Genomic DNA, 17,702 nt, shown 5'->3' with positions numbered 1-17,702 from the left:
ATTAGAGTTAGGCTGCAGTTGAGCATCCATAAAATGTTAGAGCATCTGCAATGATGCGGGTTGTGTGCTGTCAGAGTGGAGATTATTCCAAAAAAGTTCCTGGGAAGGCACAGGTACCATGTCTTCCCTGTACCATTAAGGGGGGTTGAGTTTCTTGCTAGATAACAGTTGTAGAAGAGGCAAATTCTAATATAGAGCAAGTTGATAACCACAGTGCTAGAAGAATAACTTTTTTTTTCTGTCTGTAATTCACTGTAGCATATATGTTGCTCTTTGTTTTATGACAGTATTAGTCAGGATTACAGGTCTCAGCAAAATAAATATTCTGCAAATGCAGCAAAAGAGATCCTTTTCCAATTACTAGAAACAGATTTTTGTCACATGATACTGTACTTCTGTCTCATAGGTGGTGTATCTTACTTAGGATTTTGTTGGGGAATGTATTGTTTATTTATCTTAAGGACATGAAAGGGAAGAATTTTGCAAAGAAGCAAGTAGAAAATGAGTTTAAGCAGAGGTTAGAGAGGCAGCTAATAATCCTCTGTGCAGCCTGCCTAGTTTATGAAGATCAAGTTGTGAGTATCTGCTTCATACATCATTGCCAAACAAATTATGAACATACTGTTCTTTATTTATCTCGTCAGAGATGAAGTATCAAGTGCAACAAATAAATCTTGATTTTCATAAGCTCAGTTGACATGCTGGAGCCAGGTAGCATATAACTTGGATCTAATAAGCTGAGCAAATGTGACTTGGAAGAGGAAGAGATAAAAAATGTATATACACCTTCTGAAGTCTAGGTTACATATACAGTGGAAAAGAGAGACGTTTCTTCTCTCCCACCCCCACCTCCCATAAAATTCTTAACTTCTTAAATTAATACTGTTTCTTTTAAACATAAAAGCAAACAACCAGGGAAAAAAGCTCACCTTAACAAGGGGTTCAGAAAACTATATGAAACCCTAAAATTCCAAAATCCTCCTTTAAGCTGTGTAGGATTGTATCTTTGGCAGAGCTTTATGTTTTATTTAAGCAATCAGCCTAGACCCTGGGTTAAGCACTTTGAGGAACTGTGCTGGAGAACCAGGTGTCCTGGACATGGTTATACATTGAAAATATTACAGCTGGATCTTTCTCAGGAATACATTGGCTCAGCTATACTGTCTTCAGCAGAACAAACAGTACATACAGACCACCACCCAGCTATGCTTTTTCTTCTATGCATGGAGCAGCTTCCTCATCTGCTTGTTCTGAAACACTAGACTCTTTTGCTTTAGTATGCATTTGTTTTAATTGCTGCCTATTTATTTCTTATTTGGTGGACATTAGGGACTGCTCTATAGACTCCAGCATGCTGTATGTTTATACTTTACATGGAAAAATGTATGTAACTGTCTATTACTTAAACTAGAGTATATAGATAGCTGAAAAAGTACAGGACTGATGAAGAGATGGTATATGATTGCAAAGAAGCTCACAAACAAGTATTTTAAATGCAGAATATATCTACAGAAGTAATGTGTTCACAGAACAAATAAAATTTGGTAAGAAGAATAGAAACTAAAGGAAAAATCAGCAGTAGAAAGAATGAGTGTATGTGTGTTTATATAAATCATTTGAGTTGTCCTGAAACAGAATGTCAGTAAACTGAGAGAAGTGAGAGGCTACAAGGATAAAAGTAAATTTTTTTTTCTCCCAGATCTCCCTACCTTTTATAGTTTGGTATTGCCAGTTATTACCACTGAGTGGAACTTCTTTCTTTTGCAGCTGTTGAGAAGTTCTTTGGTGAACAACAGGACACAGGCCAAGGTGGCAGAAGAGCTGGGTATGCAAGAATTTGCCATCACTAATGACAAGACAAAAAGACCTGTAGCTCTTCGAACTAAGACTTTGGCTGATCTCTTGGAATGTGAGTGAATTTGGTTATGACAGTGTAGTCCTTATGCAACTTCTTTCTCCCTGAGGCTTGTTTAAGAAAGCTATTAAAACTCCCCCAGTTCACTACGAAAAATGTATGTTTAGGTTTTCAAATTAATTATGCCTGCATCTCTGAAGGCCACATTTTTGAACACTAGCCTAGATTCTTGGAGTCTGTATGAAAGTATGAAGGATGCATAATTGCAGGTGCAAAGTTGTAGGCTTAGAAATCATAGAATCTTAGAATGCTAGCTTGGAAAGGACCTCAAAGATCATCTGGCCCAACCTTTTTAGGTGATACATAGTTTAAATGAGATGGCTCAGCACACTGTCAAGCTGAGCCATAGAAGTGTCAAGTGTAGAGGAATCTATCACTTCCTTGGGGAGATTATTGCAGTGTTTAACTGTTCTCATGGTGAAGAATTTTCTTCTGGAATCCAGTTGGAATGTCCCCAGAAGTAATTTACACTCATTGCCCATGGTCTTTTCCATGTGACTCTTTGTACAAAAGGGAGTCTTCATCTTGGCAGGCACTTTTTATGTGCTGGTACATGGTAATAAGGTCTCCCCTAAGACTTCTCCTCTCAAGGCTGAACAAACCCAGTTCTCTCAGTCCTCTTTCATATGGAAGATAAATTGAGGGGTCATGATGACCAGGTCAAAAGCATATCTAGAAAGTAAAAGCTTGTAATCTGAGTGAGGCTATGTAACAGCAGTTTTGGTGTTTCATTAGTTTGTTCTGGTTACTGTTGGAAGATAAAGTAGTTCCATCAGCAGGTGAATATTGCTATGTTTCATTTGACTGCATTTTAGGGGGTTTCAAACTGGTCATTCCACAATGAATGGAAATTAAATTATTTCTAGTCCATTTGTGAGAGTTTGTTATGCCTTATTTCCAAAGAAAGTACAAACAGTAATAAATATTCTTCAGAGAAGGTTAATCTGCATGTCGTATATTTTGATGTGTTTTGTGAGCCATTCAGACCCCTTAGCTTTTGCCAAATCCTCCAAGCAAATGGAAATTGCAACCAAACAGGAGTGATTTATATCTAAAACTTTTTAATGGTACCCAGTAGTAATTTATTTATGAGTATCTCTGGTCTCCTGGTTAAAATGTGAGATTAGGAGCTGAGTGTTGTTTCTAGCTCTTTAAATGACTGAGTGGATTTAAGTAAGTCACTTAATCTCCTGGTCAACTGTATTTTTTCCTGTGTACACAGGATAATAATACCCTCATCAGATCACTGCTGTGAAACGTAATTTAATATGGCTTTAGAGTACTCAGAGTTACCTGTTTCTAAAAGTGCAAGCCAGTAACATTCTCCTTGGATGAGTGACAATACACTGTTTGGTTTTTTTCCCTCAGCCTTTATTGCTGCCCTGTACATTGATAAAGATTTGGAATATGTTCACACTTTCATGAATGTATGCTTTTTTCCACGGCTAAAGGTAAGACCAGTCAAGTTCCTACTTTCCTGCCACTCTCTTTTAACACATTTATTGTGTTTTAGAAACTTACTGCAATCTCTTGATTATAAAAGCATGTTTGTGAACTTCTTACAGGAGTTTATTTTAAATCAAGATTGGAATGATCCTAAGTCTCAGCTTCAACAGTGCTGCTTGACTCTCAGAACAGAAGGAAAAGAGCCAGACATTCCTCTTTACAAGTAAGAACTGGCGTCTTATGGGCATAAGCTAATTATCAGTCTTTCTTTATATGAAGGAAGATGTCATCAGTCACCCTACGTGTTTCCCATATTTTGGCTTTATTGTATTTATCCAGGCCCTCCAGTCTCTATTTGAAGATGGAAAATGTTGAACCAATGTTTTCCAACTTTCAGGTGTTTTAAGCCATTACGAGGAAGAATTAATAAGCATTTTACCTTGTTCAGTTTTGAGGGAAAATGTATTTTTTATGTTTTAGCTGAATATTTCATTGGCATCATTCTATATTTGTTCTTTTAATATAAGGAATGGCAGTATTTTAAATTAAATGAATGGAACAATGGCTGTTTGGCTATGAAGTCAAAATATCTCCATTCAATTTTCAGTAATTCTCTACACTCCACATTATTATGTAAACATAATAAATGGCTTGTTTTACCCATCCTAATTGTGGGCTCTGGTTTTAATCCGCAGTCAGACATTGAGGGAAAACACAAGTTTTGAGTATTTTCGCTGCAGAATTCAGCCCATATGTCTTCCTGCTTAATGGTAGAAATGCTTAGGGCAATTAAGCTCTTAATTTGTACACCTCAGTTAGATACCTGAAGCTGGATGGAATGTGTCTCCCATCTCTCCTTCATTTGCAAGATAGCATAACAGCTGCTTTAAAGAGACAATAATAGACTTAAGATTGTATATTGCATCCAATTCCATTCAATTAATGTAGGGTTGAATGCAATGTTAGCCCCCAAAGGAAGAGATAAAGGCTATGGAATTTCAAGGCTTGTATTGTTTGGATTATTTTATCACAAAATTATGAAGAATAGACACCTTTAATGCATTTGTCACGTTTACTGAAGTAAAGTTTTCAATGAAATGTAGCAGTTCAGTTGTAGTGACAAACTGCACTTCAGAAATATGACCGCTTTAACATTGAATTGATGCTCTGCAAATTTGATGTCTTAGTGTCTCTGTATGAGATCTCATAGCTTTGTGTTGTGTGAGGGAGATGAATACAAAAGAAACAATTCCTGATTCTTGTAAAACCCATTGACTATGAAGTACCAAATGTTTGCTTTGTTTTGCTGTGATGATAAATTGATTTTTATAGTACAGCTTAGAGCTAGTAATATGCTGTTATCTTCCTATTATCTTGTTAAATTCCTTTTCTTAGGGTTATCTGTTTCATGGCAGTCAGTACTATAGCTTTTAAATTTGGGATGGGTTTCATTTGCTCTTGTCACAGCACATGGAGACAGAGTACTATAGATAGATCCTTAAAAAAATTGATGTGAAATTGGCATTCCTTCCAAATGAAACAAGGTAGTGGACAGAACTTGAGCTGATAGTGGAGAGAGATTTGGGACAGCAGGTAGAAACAGTAGAAGCAGCAATTCATTGCATGTCTAGGGAATTATCTTTTTTTCCCCCTTTAGATGGTTATAGATGCATGTCCTAGACTTTAACTTGAATGGAAAGTTTGTTTTGTGACAAACTGTAACTTTTCAGAGCTCATGGAAACTTGTCCAATATAAAGTCTTTTTTAAAACCTTGCTAACTGCACAACTTTCTGAAACTAAAGTTTTGTTGCACACAGTAATCACATTGGTGTGATTATTTGGAATTGCACAGCTACACACAGTTTATATGACTTTATTACAAGTGTTTTCCCAGTGTTTAAGCACTTTGTGATTTTGTTTGCATTTTTGCTTATAGGTTAAAGTTTCAATTTTCATTGTGGTGCTCCTGAATGATCCTGGAGGTATAAATATAACCAATGTAAACAAAGGTGCATTCTGTCTGAATTTCTCCTTTTCAGTGTGCATCTTACTGGTAATCTTTGAGTTAACATGATTTATACAGGAGTCTTTCAACCCTTGCTCCATGCTTTGCACTGGTTCCGCTATATGTATTGACTGGACTGAAAGCTTTGTGATGTACATTCCACAAACAGATTCTGGTCTTTAATACTTCCTGCTTGAATAAATCATATCTTTCTTATTTCAGGACTTTGCAGACAGTGGGACCATCTCATGCCAGGACATACACAGTAGCTGTTTACTTCAAAGGGGAAAGAATAGGATGTGGTAAAGGCCCAAGGTACAGTGAAAAATTAATCCATGATATTGAAGAGTGTGGCAATGTCCAAAACTATTTAAACATGGACATAGGCAAGTGTGTGGTTGGCCTGAGTAAAGGAAAGCTATAGAGCCTTCTTCAGGCTATTCTGAGTTCCTGCCTCAGGAGCACCTGAAGGGTTCAAGTTCTGTATAGTTTTCAGTCTTAAGCTTTTTTGATGAACTTGCCTACAGGGTGAATAGCAATGCTGAACCATTGGTGGCTCTCAGACTAGAAACTGCAGAACAGCTTCCAGGAAATAGTGATTTTTATCTCTGACTTTGCTACTGGATTACTGTCCAGGATTACTTCTAGGTGTTTTAGAATGATTTTTGAAGTTGTAGACTCCAACCATGAATCCTAAAGACCTCATCTTACTTTCTGCTACCAAATCTGTTGTTGGTTGTGAAAATATCATTGGTTTTACGGTGTTCATACCTCTGTGATTTTTGTTCCTTTTTTCTCTCAAGTAGAACTAAATGCTTCAGTGAAGGATGGACTAGAATATTCCGTTAGCGTTATTGATCTAAGTTTAAAAATATTCCACTGGAGCTGTAGTGCTATTGCTCACATATTTATGGAATGTCTGATGTATCATACACTCTGGGAATTACTAGGTACTGGTTATACAAAAAGTTTTATTACAAAAGAGTAGGTAGTGTTCCACTTGTCAGAAAATTCAGTTTATTCTGTACAACTTAGATCTCATGTAACATGTTTTTGTTTGGCTTTCACAGTATTCAGCAGGCGGAAATGGGAGCTGCAATGGACGCCCTTGAAAAATGTAAGATATCTGGGCAACAGAGAAAATTTATAGTTTACCTCCTTGGTCTTTAGTGAGATACAATGCAGGTTTTGAGGGGGATAAAATTTTGAATGAAATGTATACACTGAATGCTGTCAACGTCTATAAGCAGCAAATTTTCCTTTTATTACTTTCAAGACAATTTTGTAACAGGTGAATTTAATATGATACCAATAGATATTTTTCATAGGGAGTTGATCAGCTACTGAGGTTGTGCCTTAAAGGGAGCCCTGTGCAGTGAAGTGTCATTAAGATTTTCCATTCTTAAACATACAGTGGTATAAGACCCCTTAGTTTCTGATGCTGTGGTTGCCTCATCCTCTGATTTAGGGGAGGAGGAAAATTGCTTTTCTGTTGCCAGTTTAGAAATTAAGTTTAATCTCAGATTGTACATTAGATCAGGTTAAAAATCTAACAGGCAAATCCTCAGCCAATGTAAGTTAATATTTATCTGTTAAGAATGGCATATATCAGCTGAGAATCCAGTTATGTATTTATGCATGTCTCAAAATTATGCACAGGATAGCCAGCATGGGAGCAGTCCTTCATTGCAATGGAGTCTCAGATATGAAAGGAATGAGTTTATACAAACTTCTTATATGAAGGAACTTCGGTCAGTTGAGTTAAAATACCAGATGTGGTGGATGTAGGGTAAGCAAATAGATTACAAGTATTTTGTGCAGCAGCTCTATTCAGAAGAGCGTGGGGAGGTACACTTTTTGCATTTTATTCAAAGTACAGACATACAGTTCTTAAGGTGCCAAAGTTTTTTAGTCTGTTATCTCTGCATCTGGAAATCCCAGGGTTTAAAAATTTAAGAAGACAATGAATCACTGTAATTCCACTTTTTTTTTAATATACATCTGCTAGGCATTAAACTTCTCTCCCCCAGTAAATTAATTACAAGTAGAAGAATGTAACTTCCCTTCTCTGATGAATATCTGCAAAATATTACTGAAGCTTTCCTTGAGTGCTTTTTCTTATGGCAGTATCACCACTCACAGAGCTGTGAGCTTCATCTCTTATCAGTCCAAGGACTTCACAGCTCTTTTCTGACATATGTATTTGTTTGAATACCATAGTCCTCTAAGACGTCTATACTCCAACGACCCCTAAAACAGAGCCAGCTTTCAAGCTAGGTCATGTATGTCAGTGCCTTGCCAGTCAAGTTTTGACTATCTGTAGGGATGGAGGCTGCACAGTCCTGATGGGCACTTGTTCTATTTTGTCTGTGTTTGTGGAGTAGAATTGTTTGGGTTTGGGGTTTAGTTTTTTGTGGGTGAGGGTGTTTGTGTGTCTTTGTTTTTTATTTTTCCTGCATAAGTAGTTAACAGGTGCATAAAAATTACTTTTATTTGAAGTTTATATATATGGTAGATATGGTGAGTTTATGACATAAATTTACTTCTCAACATCTTAAATGGGTTATAAACAAACAGGTTGCTACCAAGCTGAGTTCTTCAGAGTTCTTAAAGAATCATATTACAAGCACAGTTTCTGAAAAGTTTTAACTCTATGGTGCACGTGAGCAACAAAATATCCCGGAACTCCATTAAACAAAACTCTAGTGTTTTTAAAAACAGCAGCAATTTAAAAACAATTTTCTTTTGTTTAGATTGCTTTCTGGTTTAAATAAATTATACCCTCCTATGCTCAAGTGGTAAATAACTGTTATATAAACCTTTCATTCCCGTAGTATATAATAAAAGGCACAAATTTCACCAGCCAATAAGACAAAGCAGTAGAAGGTCATTCTGCTCTGCCACAAACTCCTGTAGATTACGTGGCTTCTGTACTATGTTGTCTAGCTGAACAGATCTGTGCGGCCTGGGACACAAAAAGAGGAGGAAAATGCTTGGTGCCAAGGGACTCCTCCCTGAGGAGCCTCAGCTGAATTCTCTTGAGAGCCAACTAGAGAGAGAGCAGAGTTTTGCTGAGACATCTCCCAAATTTGTTTATGGTTCTAGAGGTCAGTGTAGTAAACTTTTGCATTCGTCTGAGGCACAGATAGGTAGCCAGTGATGATCACAGATGTTCTATGTGATTCCAGCAGGACTTACCACCAACTGCAGACTGCCACATACTTTACCACCTCTTCATTTTCTGACTGGCTGGAGGGTGCAGGTGTCTGCAGCACAGAGACACAGATGAGTGTCAGGACCCTGCTAATGCAGAAAACATCATATTCTGTCACCTGTGCCCTAAATTGAGAGCAATTCTGATCAATTATATTAGCTGGTTTTACAGCCTCTATTCTAACTTGTGTAGCTGATGGACACCTCTCTGAAATCAGAAGTATCTTCCCCCTAGCTACGTCTCCATCACCTCGCTTTGTCTGGTCTGTTTTAGCCAGTCTTCACTCATCCATGCTCTTAGACTATGCTAAGTAAGGCTCTACTCCAGTACATGGCCAAGCATTAACTTTTTCAGGAACAGATTTTACTGTGTTCCATTTTGGTACACTATTACTTTCCCATTAGGAATCCTTCCATAATGTCAGGCTTCTAGTGGATTCTATGTGGTCTAAAATACTAATACTACTAATAATAAGATAAATATCTGTATGTGGAACGAGTGGTTCATACTTTTTGGAGTGAAAACAAGACAAAAAATCTTGACAGCATTGACAGTAGTCTCACATTCGTTTTTCAGTATCGACTACCCGTTGCCACGGGAACGGAATATAAAATCCAGGTAATACCTGGCCATGTTGCTATACCAGGATTTTATATTTTATTTTTGTGAGTGTATTAGATTTGACAGTGCTTTGTAGCAAGGGAAACAGATGTTGAAATCATAAAGAAACCAAAGTCTTATGGCACACAGCCCTGGTTTGCTATGGGTTATTAGAAATAAAAGAGTAAAAATGGTAATAACATTTGTTTCCAACCTATCCCTAATCTCATCAAAGTTTAAAAAAAAAATAAAAAAAGAACTGAGGCTTTCTGTGTTACCAGTGTGTTTATTAATGTAAAATATTTCTCTTTGTGTCAGATAACTTTCCCCAGATGGCCCATCAGAAACGGTTCATTGAACGGAAGTACAGACAAGAGTTGAAAGAAATGAGGTGGGAAAGAGAGCATCAAGAGAGAGAGCCAGATGAGACTGAAGAAACAAGGAAATAAAAGGAGGGTGCAGAAGCAGTGGCATATTTACTTACTTAATAACTCTGACAGTGGCCTACGGAGACCTAACCTAGTTTCTTGCAGATGATGGATGAAGAGTGCCTGTTGATATCAAAAAGAAAATCATTATCTCTTCTTAAAAAAAGTGTGTGTGTATATATAGTATTTCTTTAGTTTGGTTTTAAGTGCAAAGTTTGTTTGGCTTTTTAATAAGATTTGGTTTTAAATCCTTTTCATAAAAAATTGTGGGATTATTTTTACTGTCTTGTATGAAGTAATAAAATATTAATTTCAAAAGCTTGTAGGAGGAAAAGCTGTTCAACAATTGTCTCCTATGTCCAAATGCAGTTTTGTCAGTGACCAGCAAAGTTATTGCATGAATTTCACAGTGGAGGAGGAAAGTGTTATGAAAAATTAATTCAGCAGAGCACTTAAGCATGTATCTAACAAGTTTTTCAGCTAAATATACTTCTTGACTTTGCAAAGCCAGAGCCTCAAATTTCAGGTCCTTTTACAGAAACTGGTACAATATTTTAAGCAAAGGAGATAATCACTTTTGGTTTAAATAGTAGTTTTAACATCTGGAATGTGACATGGGTTTGTGTGGAATGGTGGGGGAGTTGTCTTTAAATCAGTAATATAAAACTCTAAGAAAAAGAAGAAAAAAGGTAATTACTAAGCAAGAACATGACAACTTTTTTTGTGGACAATGTACTACTAAGTTTACATTTTTAACTTTAGTTTAATTCTCAACTTCCTACTGTATCAAACTAGTGTCTACTTCAATGGATTTATTTTTCCAGAAGATACCAGTATGGCCATAGTAGTCAAAATGTGTATCAGCAGCTCCGTACAGGCACTGTTCCAGATAGGTTCATTGAAAACTTTTTTTGTCCAAAGGAGAGCAGAATTTGTCCTCGAGGTATGATTCAGAGGTGTGTCCCATATTAGACTGACAGATGTTTCATCTCTAAAACCTCTGAACAGTACCAAAAGTAGAACATCCACCGTGTCTGTTGGTGCATTTTCCCGCTAACAGCTTCATCATAGTTCTTGATGTGTTGTTTGTACTTTTAATTTCAACCCATTCATTTTCCCTATGGTGAGTTCTGAGTCAAAACAATTTCATACTACATATTTTGTAACCATTTCTCTTATCTTTCTTTTCTGATAAGTGAAACAATTACAGTGCTTATTTTCCTTAACTGCACATTTTCTTCCTGCTTCAGATCCTTTTTTGTTGAGTTATTTATCCATCTTTTCTGATGTAGATAACACAGACGTATCTGATAAGATACCAAGCAGCTTCATAAGCATGGATGTACGAGAATTCAAGCTCCTGAAAAGCTTCTGCCCAATGGTTATGCTACACTGATCGTCTAATTCAGGAGTTGTCTGAACTACCTTTCTATAGGTGTGCAATGGACATCCATGGAAGCACTTTATTGCAGGTGCCAAAGTAGACACAAGTGTAGCTGAAAAGTTCAGACTACCCAAACGTCTTCCCAAAGTTTCTTCTGAGCTATTCAATATGTGTATTTTCATAAGCACATTTTTGTACACAGGCAATGTGAGATGCACTTAAATGAGGGTTTTTTTATAAACTTGACCCCACAGCACTACCTCACTTCTTACAGCTCCTATGATTGCCTTTTCTTAATGGATTGATGCTTTCAATCCATTTCAGAGGATGAGAGAACAAAAACGCCAAACACATTCTCTAATTTAGAGACTGATAATAAACCATTAAAACATAAAGGAGGGGATAAAAACAAGGAGATAAAGGCAAGGAGCTTCTTTCTGCTGGATATTGTTGTTCTTTGACTTTTGAGAAGTGATTGTAACTCCTTATAGCTTCAACCTGTAAATAAAAAGCTGAAATGCCTCTCAGCAGCAGTTGGCTTGAAAAGCAAGCAGCAACAACTCCCTTGCCCTCAAGTCTTCTGTGTTTCAAATTCTTTTGTAGAATTGCCCATCTGCTTCTAGCAGTAAGTTGAAATGGTGCATTGGTAGAGGGTTACGGGTAATTGTATACAGCATTATTTTCTTTTTCCATCCTAACTGTGACCAGATTAATGTGTTTAACAAATAGAACCCGAGTGACTTCATTTTCAGTTGTATGGTTGCATTGCAAATTTCTCTTATCATATCTGATAATCCCCAGAGCACTGCAGTGGAATCATTAGCTTATAGGTTAACATTACTTTTTTTCTTCCTATACATCATTTTACTTTTCAGGCATAAAAATACTGTGAACTTACTTATAAACATGTCCATAAAATAGATCTAATTTATCAGGTACACTGTTTTGGGGGAGGAACGCACAACTGTTCTTTTTTCTTCTTTGTTGCAGAATTTGCTTAAAAACAAACAGCTTGAAACAATTTCTACATTCCATTACTACAGTTAATGATTTTTAGGTCCTCCTCAATAAAATGTAGATGGTAACCATTTTTTTCATGAGTGGGCTATTTTCCATTTTTCCACTGTATATGCATGGCCTAAGAAGATCGCCTGAAGAAATTTTGTTTTCTTTGTCTTGAGGGAGAAAACAAAGTAAAAGGTGGAAAAATTCACATTTCCTTTGTCTACGTCAAAACTATAGTGTCTTTATCTGTATGCACTGTCTAAAACCAGTGGCTGTTTCTAATAACTTAAGGTGATGCATAGAATGTAATGTGAGCACAGCCCTTTATAACTCACGCTAAGGAGAGAAAGTTGCTTCTTTAAGTTGCCTTAAATTTGGGAAAAATAATCAGAAGAGGTGTGACCAGTAGGTAGAGGGAGATGATTCTGCCTTTCTACTCTGCTCTCATGAGACCCTACCTGGAATACTGCACTCTAGTCTGAAGTCCTCAGGATGGGAAGGACATGGAATTGTTGGAGTGAGTCCAGAGGAGGACTAAGAAGATGAACAGAGGGCTGGAGCACCTCTCCTACAAAGACAGGCTGAGTGAGTTGGACTTGTTCAGCTTGGAGAACAGAGGTCTCTGAACAGTCCTTACAGCAGCCTTCCAGTACTTAAAGGGGGCCTACAGGAATAATGGGGAGGGGCTGTTTGTCAGAGAGTGCAGTGACAGGATGATGGATAATGATTTTAAATTGAAAGAGGATAGATTTGTATTGGATATGGGGAATTTTCTTACTGTGAGGGTGGTGAGGCAATGGAACAGGTTGTCCAGCAAAGTTACTGATGCCCCATCCCTGGAGGTGCTCAAGGCCAGGTTGGATGAGGCTTTGAGCAACCTGACCTCGTGGAAGGTGTCCGTGCCCATGGCAGGGAGGTTGGAACTGGATGATGTTGAAGGTCCTTTCCGACCCAAACCATTCAATGATTGCTGATGTCATATAGACCAGTGGAACAGCTTTAGTCTATAACTCAGCAACTTTGGCTGCTCTTTGGAAATGTGAAGGTCTCTCTGGCTTATTAATAAATTAAAGTAATTTTTTTGATTATTCCAGAGATGGATCTGTTCTGATTTAGAGGTTCTCATTCAAGATCTGTTGACTTGATTTGAGTACAAGACGATGAACAAAGAATCAGATTGAGATCTGTGTGGATCCAGCAGATCCTGTGAAAATCACATCTTTCTTCTTGGTTTGTTTGGGGTTTTTTTTCAGTTTGCATAGGTACAGAGCGTTGAATAGAATTATAGCTTATTTGATTAGTACTTTTAATTGAATTTACAGAAAATTCATCATTGTTGTTTGCAGGGCCTAGGTTTGCCTTGTAAGATTTCAGTTTCTGTAAGATTATTTAACAGTGATACTAAGAGAACTTTGGTCTCCAAGACTGTTGTAAACATTGTTGCTAATAAAATTTTCCAGAAAAGCCTTCAGGCATAGTTGTTACTTGCTAAAACAATTTGGAAAGATCAAAAGGCAAACACTGATCATCTGTCTCCCTACTTCAAAGACTCTGATTATACAGGCTACGTATTTAAATGAAGTAAGCGGTTCACTTGTAAAAAGTTTCTTTGGTGGAAGTTTGTAAAACCCTTTAGGAGTTTAGGAAGTTGGTCATCTACTTTGTACCTTTGTGCATTGTCTTTGATGGGGATAGTATTGTGATGGAAATTTCTGTGACCCTATATCCCATCCTGCTGGTCCCCTCTCCCCTTGCCCCAAAGGTTATGTTTGTCATTGAGCATTTGAAATGGTTTTGCCTAAATGGAGAACAATAACCAGAAAATGTTTCCTGTTTTGTTTTGTGAAGTGTAGTGAAAACTTGTAGATGAAGAGTGCTCTGCTGTCTTCTGTCACCTGCAAGCCTAAGTGTTTAAATCTTGGAATAACTACATTTTACTGTGAAATAGGGTCAGGAAAGAAATGTGATACCCCCTCATTGGTTGCTGGTAATTACTTATTCTTGCCCGGTTAGCCGTGGTGTCTGGGTACAGACATTCTTGATGCTGCTGTCTGTTCTTTCGCTCATAGCTAAGCAGATATGGTGAATAACCTGGGAAGCAGCTGCAAAATAAACTGGTGGCTGCATAGTGAACTTGTGTTTATTACACTAACAAAAATCACCAAACCCAACGACATAACAGTTTTGTAGGTGGAGCAGGGAACTAGATCTCTCATCTGTTGTGGATACATCTCAATACCATTTATTCTTATTCCAGAGCTGCTCATTAAACCGTCTACCACTAGAAAAGAATTTAACTCCATGTATTTTGAGGACAGAATTTATCCTTGTATGAAGATGCTGATAAAAATGGAATGCAAATTTGGAGGTATACCAGTCCCTTCAAATTATAGGCTGGGTGAAGAGTTTTATTTTACTAAAAATGGCCTTTTAAAAATATTTTGTGAGTTTTTCTTCCCCCATATTCTGATGCATTTGTTGTTCCCACCTTGAGTTACAGATGATGTGTGTCTTAGCAAATTGTTCATGTTTATGGATGTACTAGGTCTACCTAGCAATAAAATGCTAAGTAAGACCATTCATCACATGTCCTTACTGTTTTTCTGGACTCCTCTTTTAAAGCAATACTTTGTCTGTAGAAGAAAATAGGGTCAATGACTTCCCATTGGTCTTGTTTTGTTTTCCTCTCCTTGTTTTTGATTCCTTTCATGGCAACCTGCCTCACCACTGTTGCAGTGTGTGCTTGGGTAAAAAAATTTCTCCAAAGCCTGCAGAAGAGAAGACCATCCCAGGCTTTTGTGTCTGAGCTTTCTGCTTGTAGACAGGTTCTTGGCCTGGAAGGTAATGAGCTGAGGGAAACGAGCATTGTTGACTGCCGTGCATTGGCTGGTAACAGTATGCTGGAAGATCTGCCAGAGAGTAATGAAAGCAGCGCAGTCAGAGAAACTGACCCCACAGCTGCAGAGGAGTGCGTTGGCCAGAGCAGGTAGGCTGAGTCTGAGAAGAAAAAAGTAAAGGAAATTTCTCCCCTGCTTTTAAAAAATCCAAAGACAAGGACTGCTCAAAGTCAAAGAAAAGAGCAACTATTTTCTCTCCTGGATATTTTGTTTCCATGCTTGTTTTTTCAGGTACCTTGAAATGTCACAGGTTTGTTGTGGGGTCTTAAGATGAAATAGGCTATACGCTCCAGCCTCTCAGATTTTCCTGTCCACCAGGGAGCAGGTTTATCCCAAGAGGCCCTTTTCTTCACCTGCTTGCTACAGGTAACAAAGGAAGCACCAAATTAAACTCAAAACCTTGCTATATAGGTATATTTCTCTTTGTCTAAATCCTCACTGCATTCCTCAACAGGATTCCAAAATGTTTCATGGATAAGGGTATAAACAGCATGCCTGTGACATACAATACAGTACAATACATGCAATAAAATCATACACGAATGCCTAAAGCATGTCATTATGATGCTCTTCACAGCACTTGTGTGGAGAGAGTAAGGGGATGTTTATTCTATTGCTGAGACATGAAAACAAGGACAAAATTGTCACTTGGGTCCGAGCCTCAGGGGGTCTGTTGCAGGGCAATAATGGCTCATCCAGTGGATGCCCCAGTCTGTGGATTAAGTATCTTTTCTTTGAAAGCCTGCGACATTTCCTGTGCCTGAGAGTTTCTTTGAGGGAGAAGCAGTGAACTTGGCCAAGCAGGCTGGCCACTGTCACCTTTACCCTTTTTCTTGTGGACTCTTGGGAAAAAAATTATTAAGACAGAGACTCTACTACAAAAAGTCAGAGCCCAAACAGTGTTTTGTTTGTCCACATTTTTAGAAAAAGTAAATAAATAAATACAAACTTCCACTTACAGCAGACATTTCAAAAGTAATCCGTTAGCAAAGGACAGACTCTTAAGCTGACAAATCATGAACTTTTACTGGTGGCAGAAGCCACTCATATTTCCAGAAATAATGCAGCAGTGATGGGTGAGTGTTTGTCACCGGAGAAAGCTTGTTACTTTCTTTAAAGATGAAGATGGTGGTCATGGAACCCATGGGACCTCACTGATGCAAGCTGAGCCAACATTTCTAAAAAAAAACAAACAAACATTACTTCCCTGCAGATTTCCTCCTGTCATTACTTCAGCCATTTACCATGTCAGAAAAGTTCTGACACGGTGACCAGTGTTTACTGCCAGCCAGAATTACAATTCAAATGTTGCAGCTCTTTATCCAGAGGGATACTTGAACTGGCAAACAAAAAGCAACCATCTCCAAATCCAGCAGCACTTGAAAATGCTAATGTTTTTCAATATCCAATTATAAAGTCCTTTTTCTTAAAACAAAATTCTACCATTAAAATTCTCTAAGATAAAAGTTTTTAATGACTTCATTAGGCAAGTCATCCAAAATTGCTGCTCTTATCTTCTGTTCTTGTGATGATAAACATCCTCAAATACATGTGAAACTTCTAGCTTTGTCATCATTAAGAAAAAATAAATATCATGTCATCCAAAGGGAAAAAACAACAAGGAATAAAAGTTGGTTTAATCTTTGATATTTAAGATTTGTTATTCAATACTGTTGTCTCCTTCCTTCTTCCAAAAATGAAGTCAAATATTTCAAATAAGTTCTCCACCTGTCAGAATGTGTGAGATTTTACAATCGATATCCTGGCTCGGCAGGTGTCTGTGCAGTAGCAATCGAAAGCAATCTGTGTGTTATTGCTTACTGTTTTCTGAATCAGGGCTTGACCAGACATCCAAAATGGTGGGAAGCTGCCAATCTTATAAGCCCTCAAAACTGTCATAGAACTTTGTGGCTTTATCCAGCAACTGGTTTTCAAGTTTCATGTTCCTTTTGCTCCCATGGCTGTCAATGCTTATTTATTTATTTATTTATTTATTTATTTATTTATTTCTGAATGTTTTTATTCTTTATTTATCTGATTTTTAATGTGGTCCATAGCACTACTGACTCCTAAGTTCCCTGAGCCTTAAATTTAGTTAGCAGATAGAGCATCAATCCCTTGTCCACTGTGAGAAAAGAAAATAAATTATGTTGAACTTTTTGCCCTTACAAGTCACATCTCAACATTTATATCAGAAATCAAGTGCCAACAGCAAGAATAAAAGCTTTACTGCGTACCCATGCAAATAAAATATTGAATCTTTTCAGTGTAATTCTGGAGGGGTTCTGCCAGATATTTTAAGAGAGATTATGAAGTCCTAAGGCAAGTAGTGATGTACTTGTTGCAGCTTATATTGCGAATTTATGCAAATGGATTAAGTTTGGCATCTATTTGAGCAAGCAGTTTATAAATGGACAGTTGTATACATAAGCAGAAGTGAGGTAAGAAAAGGCAAAACTGTTACCTGAAATACCGGGAAAGGGCCTATTTCAACAATGATGAGAAGCAGATTGATTTAGATAGAAAAACATGTTAACCGCTTTCAAATACTTACTGAAAAATATGGGGTTTCATTCTAACCGAAGTACAATTCTGTGCCATGTGCTTGAGATAATGGTGGGTTTTGAATGATGGCTTGAGATAATGTTAGCTTAGAATTGAGTTTTATGTGAAGCCAAAGTATAAATCATAAAGACAAGGTATATCAAATCAGTACTTTTTATTAGAAGTGAGGTGATAAAACTTCAATATCTTAAGATACAGAGGTGGAAAATAATCTAGCAAGGCTGTACTAGGTATGCGGAATT

At 37.4% G+C, this 17,702-nt stretch overlaps 1 protein-coding gene across 1 annotated transcript in view; it reads left to right on the top strand.

The window, feature by feature from the left end:
* The window catches only part of DROSHA (drosha ribonuclease III), a 77,070-nt gene extending 61,346 nt beyond the window's left edge, over positions 1-15,724 (top strand). Inside the window, exons 27-32 of the mRNA XM_054057385.1 lie at positions 1,768-1,909; positions 3,284-3,366; positions 3,481-3,584; positions 5,590-5,682; positions 6,438-6,484; positions 9,500-15,724. Coding sequence (XP_053913360.1) covers positions 1,768-1,909; positions 3,284-3,366; positions 3,481-3,584; positions 5,590-5,682; positions 6,438-6,484; positions 9,500-9,630 — 600 coding nt within the window. The 3' untranslated portion in view covers positions 9,631-15,724. The remainder of the gene's footprint in view (positions 1-1,767; positions 1,910-3,283; positions 3,367-3,480; positions 3,585-5,589; positions 5,683-6,437; positions 6,485-9,499) is intronic.
* The last annotated feature ends 1,978 nt before the right edge of the window (positions 15,725-17,702 follow it).

Source organism: Cuculus canorus, chromosome 2 (assembly GCF_017976375.1).
Source record: "Cuculus canorus isolate bCucCan1 chromosome 2, bCucCan1.pri, whole genome shotgun sequence".
Lineage (NCBI taxonomy): Eukaryota > Metazoa > Chordata > Aves > Cuculiformes > Cuculidae > Cuculus > Cuculus canorus.
The sequence above is the reverse complement of the archived record's forward strand: the minus strand, read 5'-3'. Positions and strand labels throughout refer to the sequence as shown.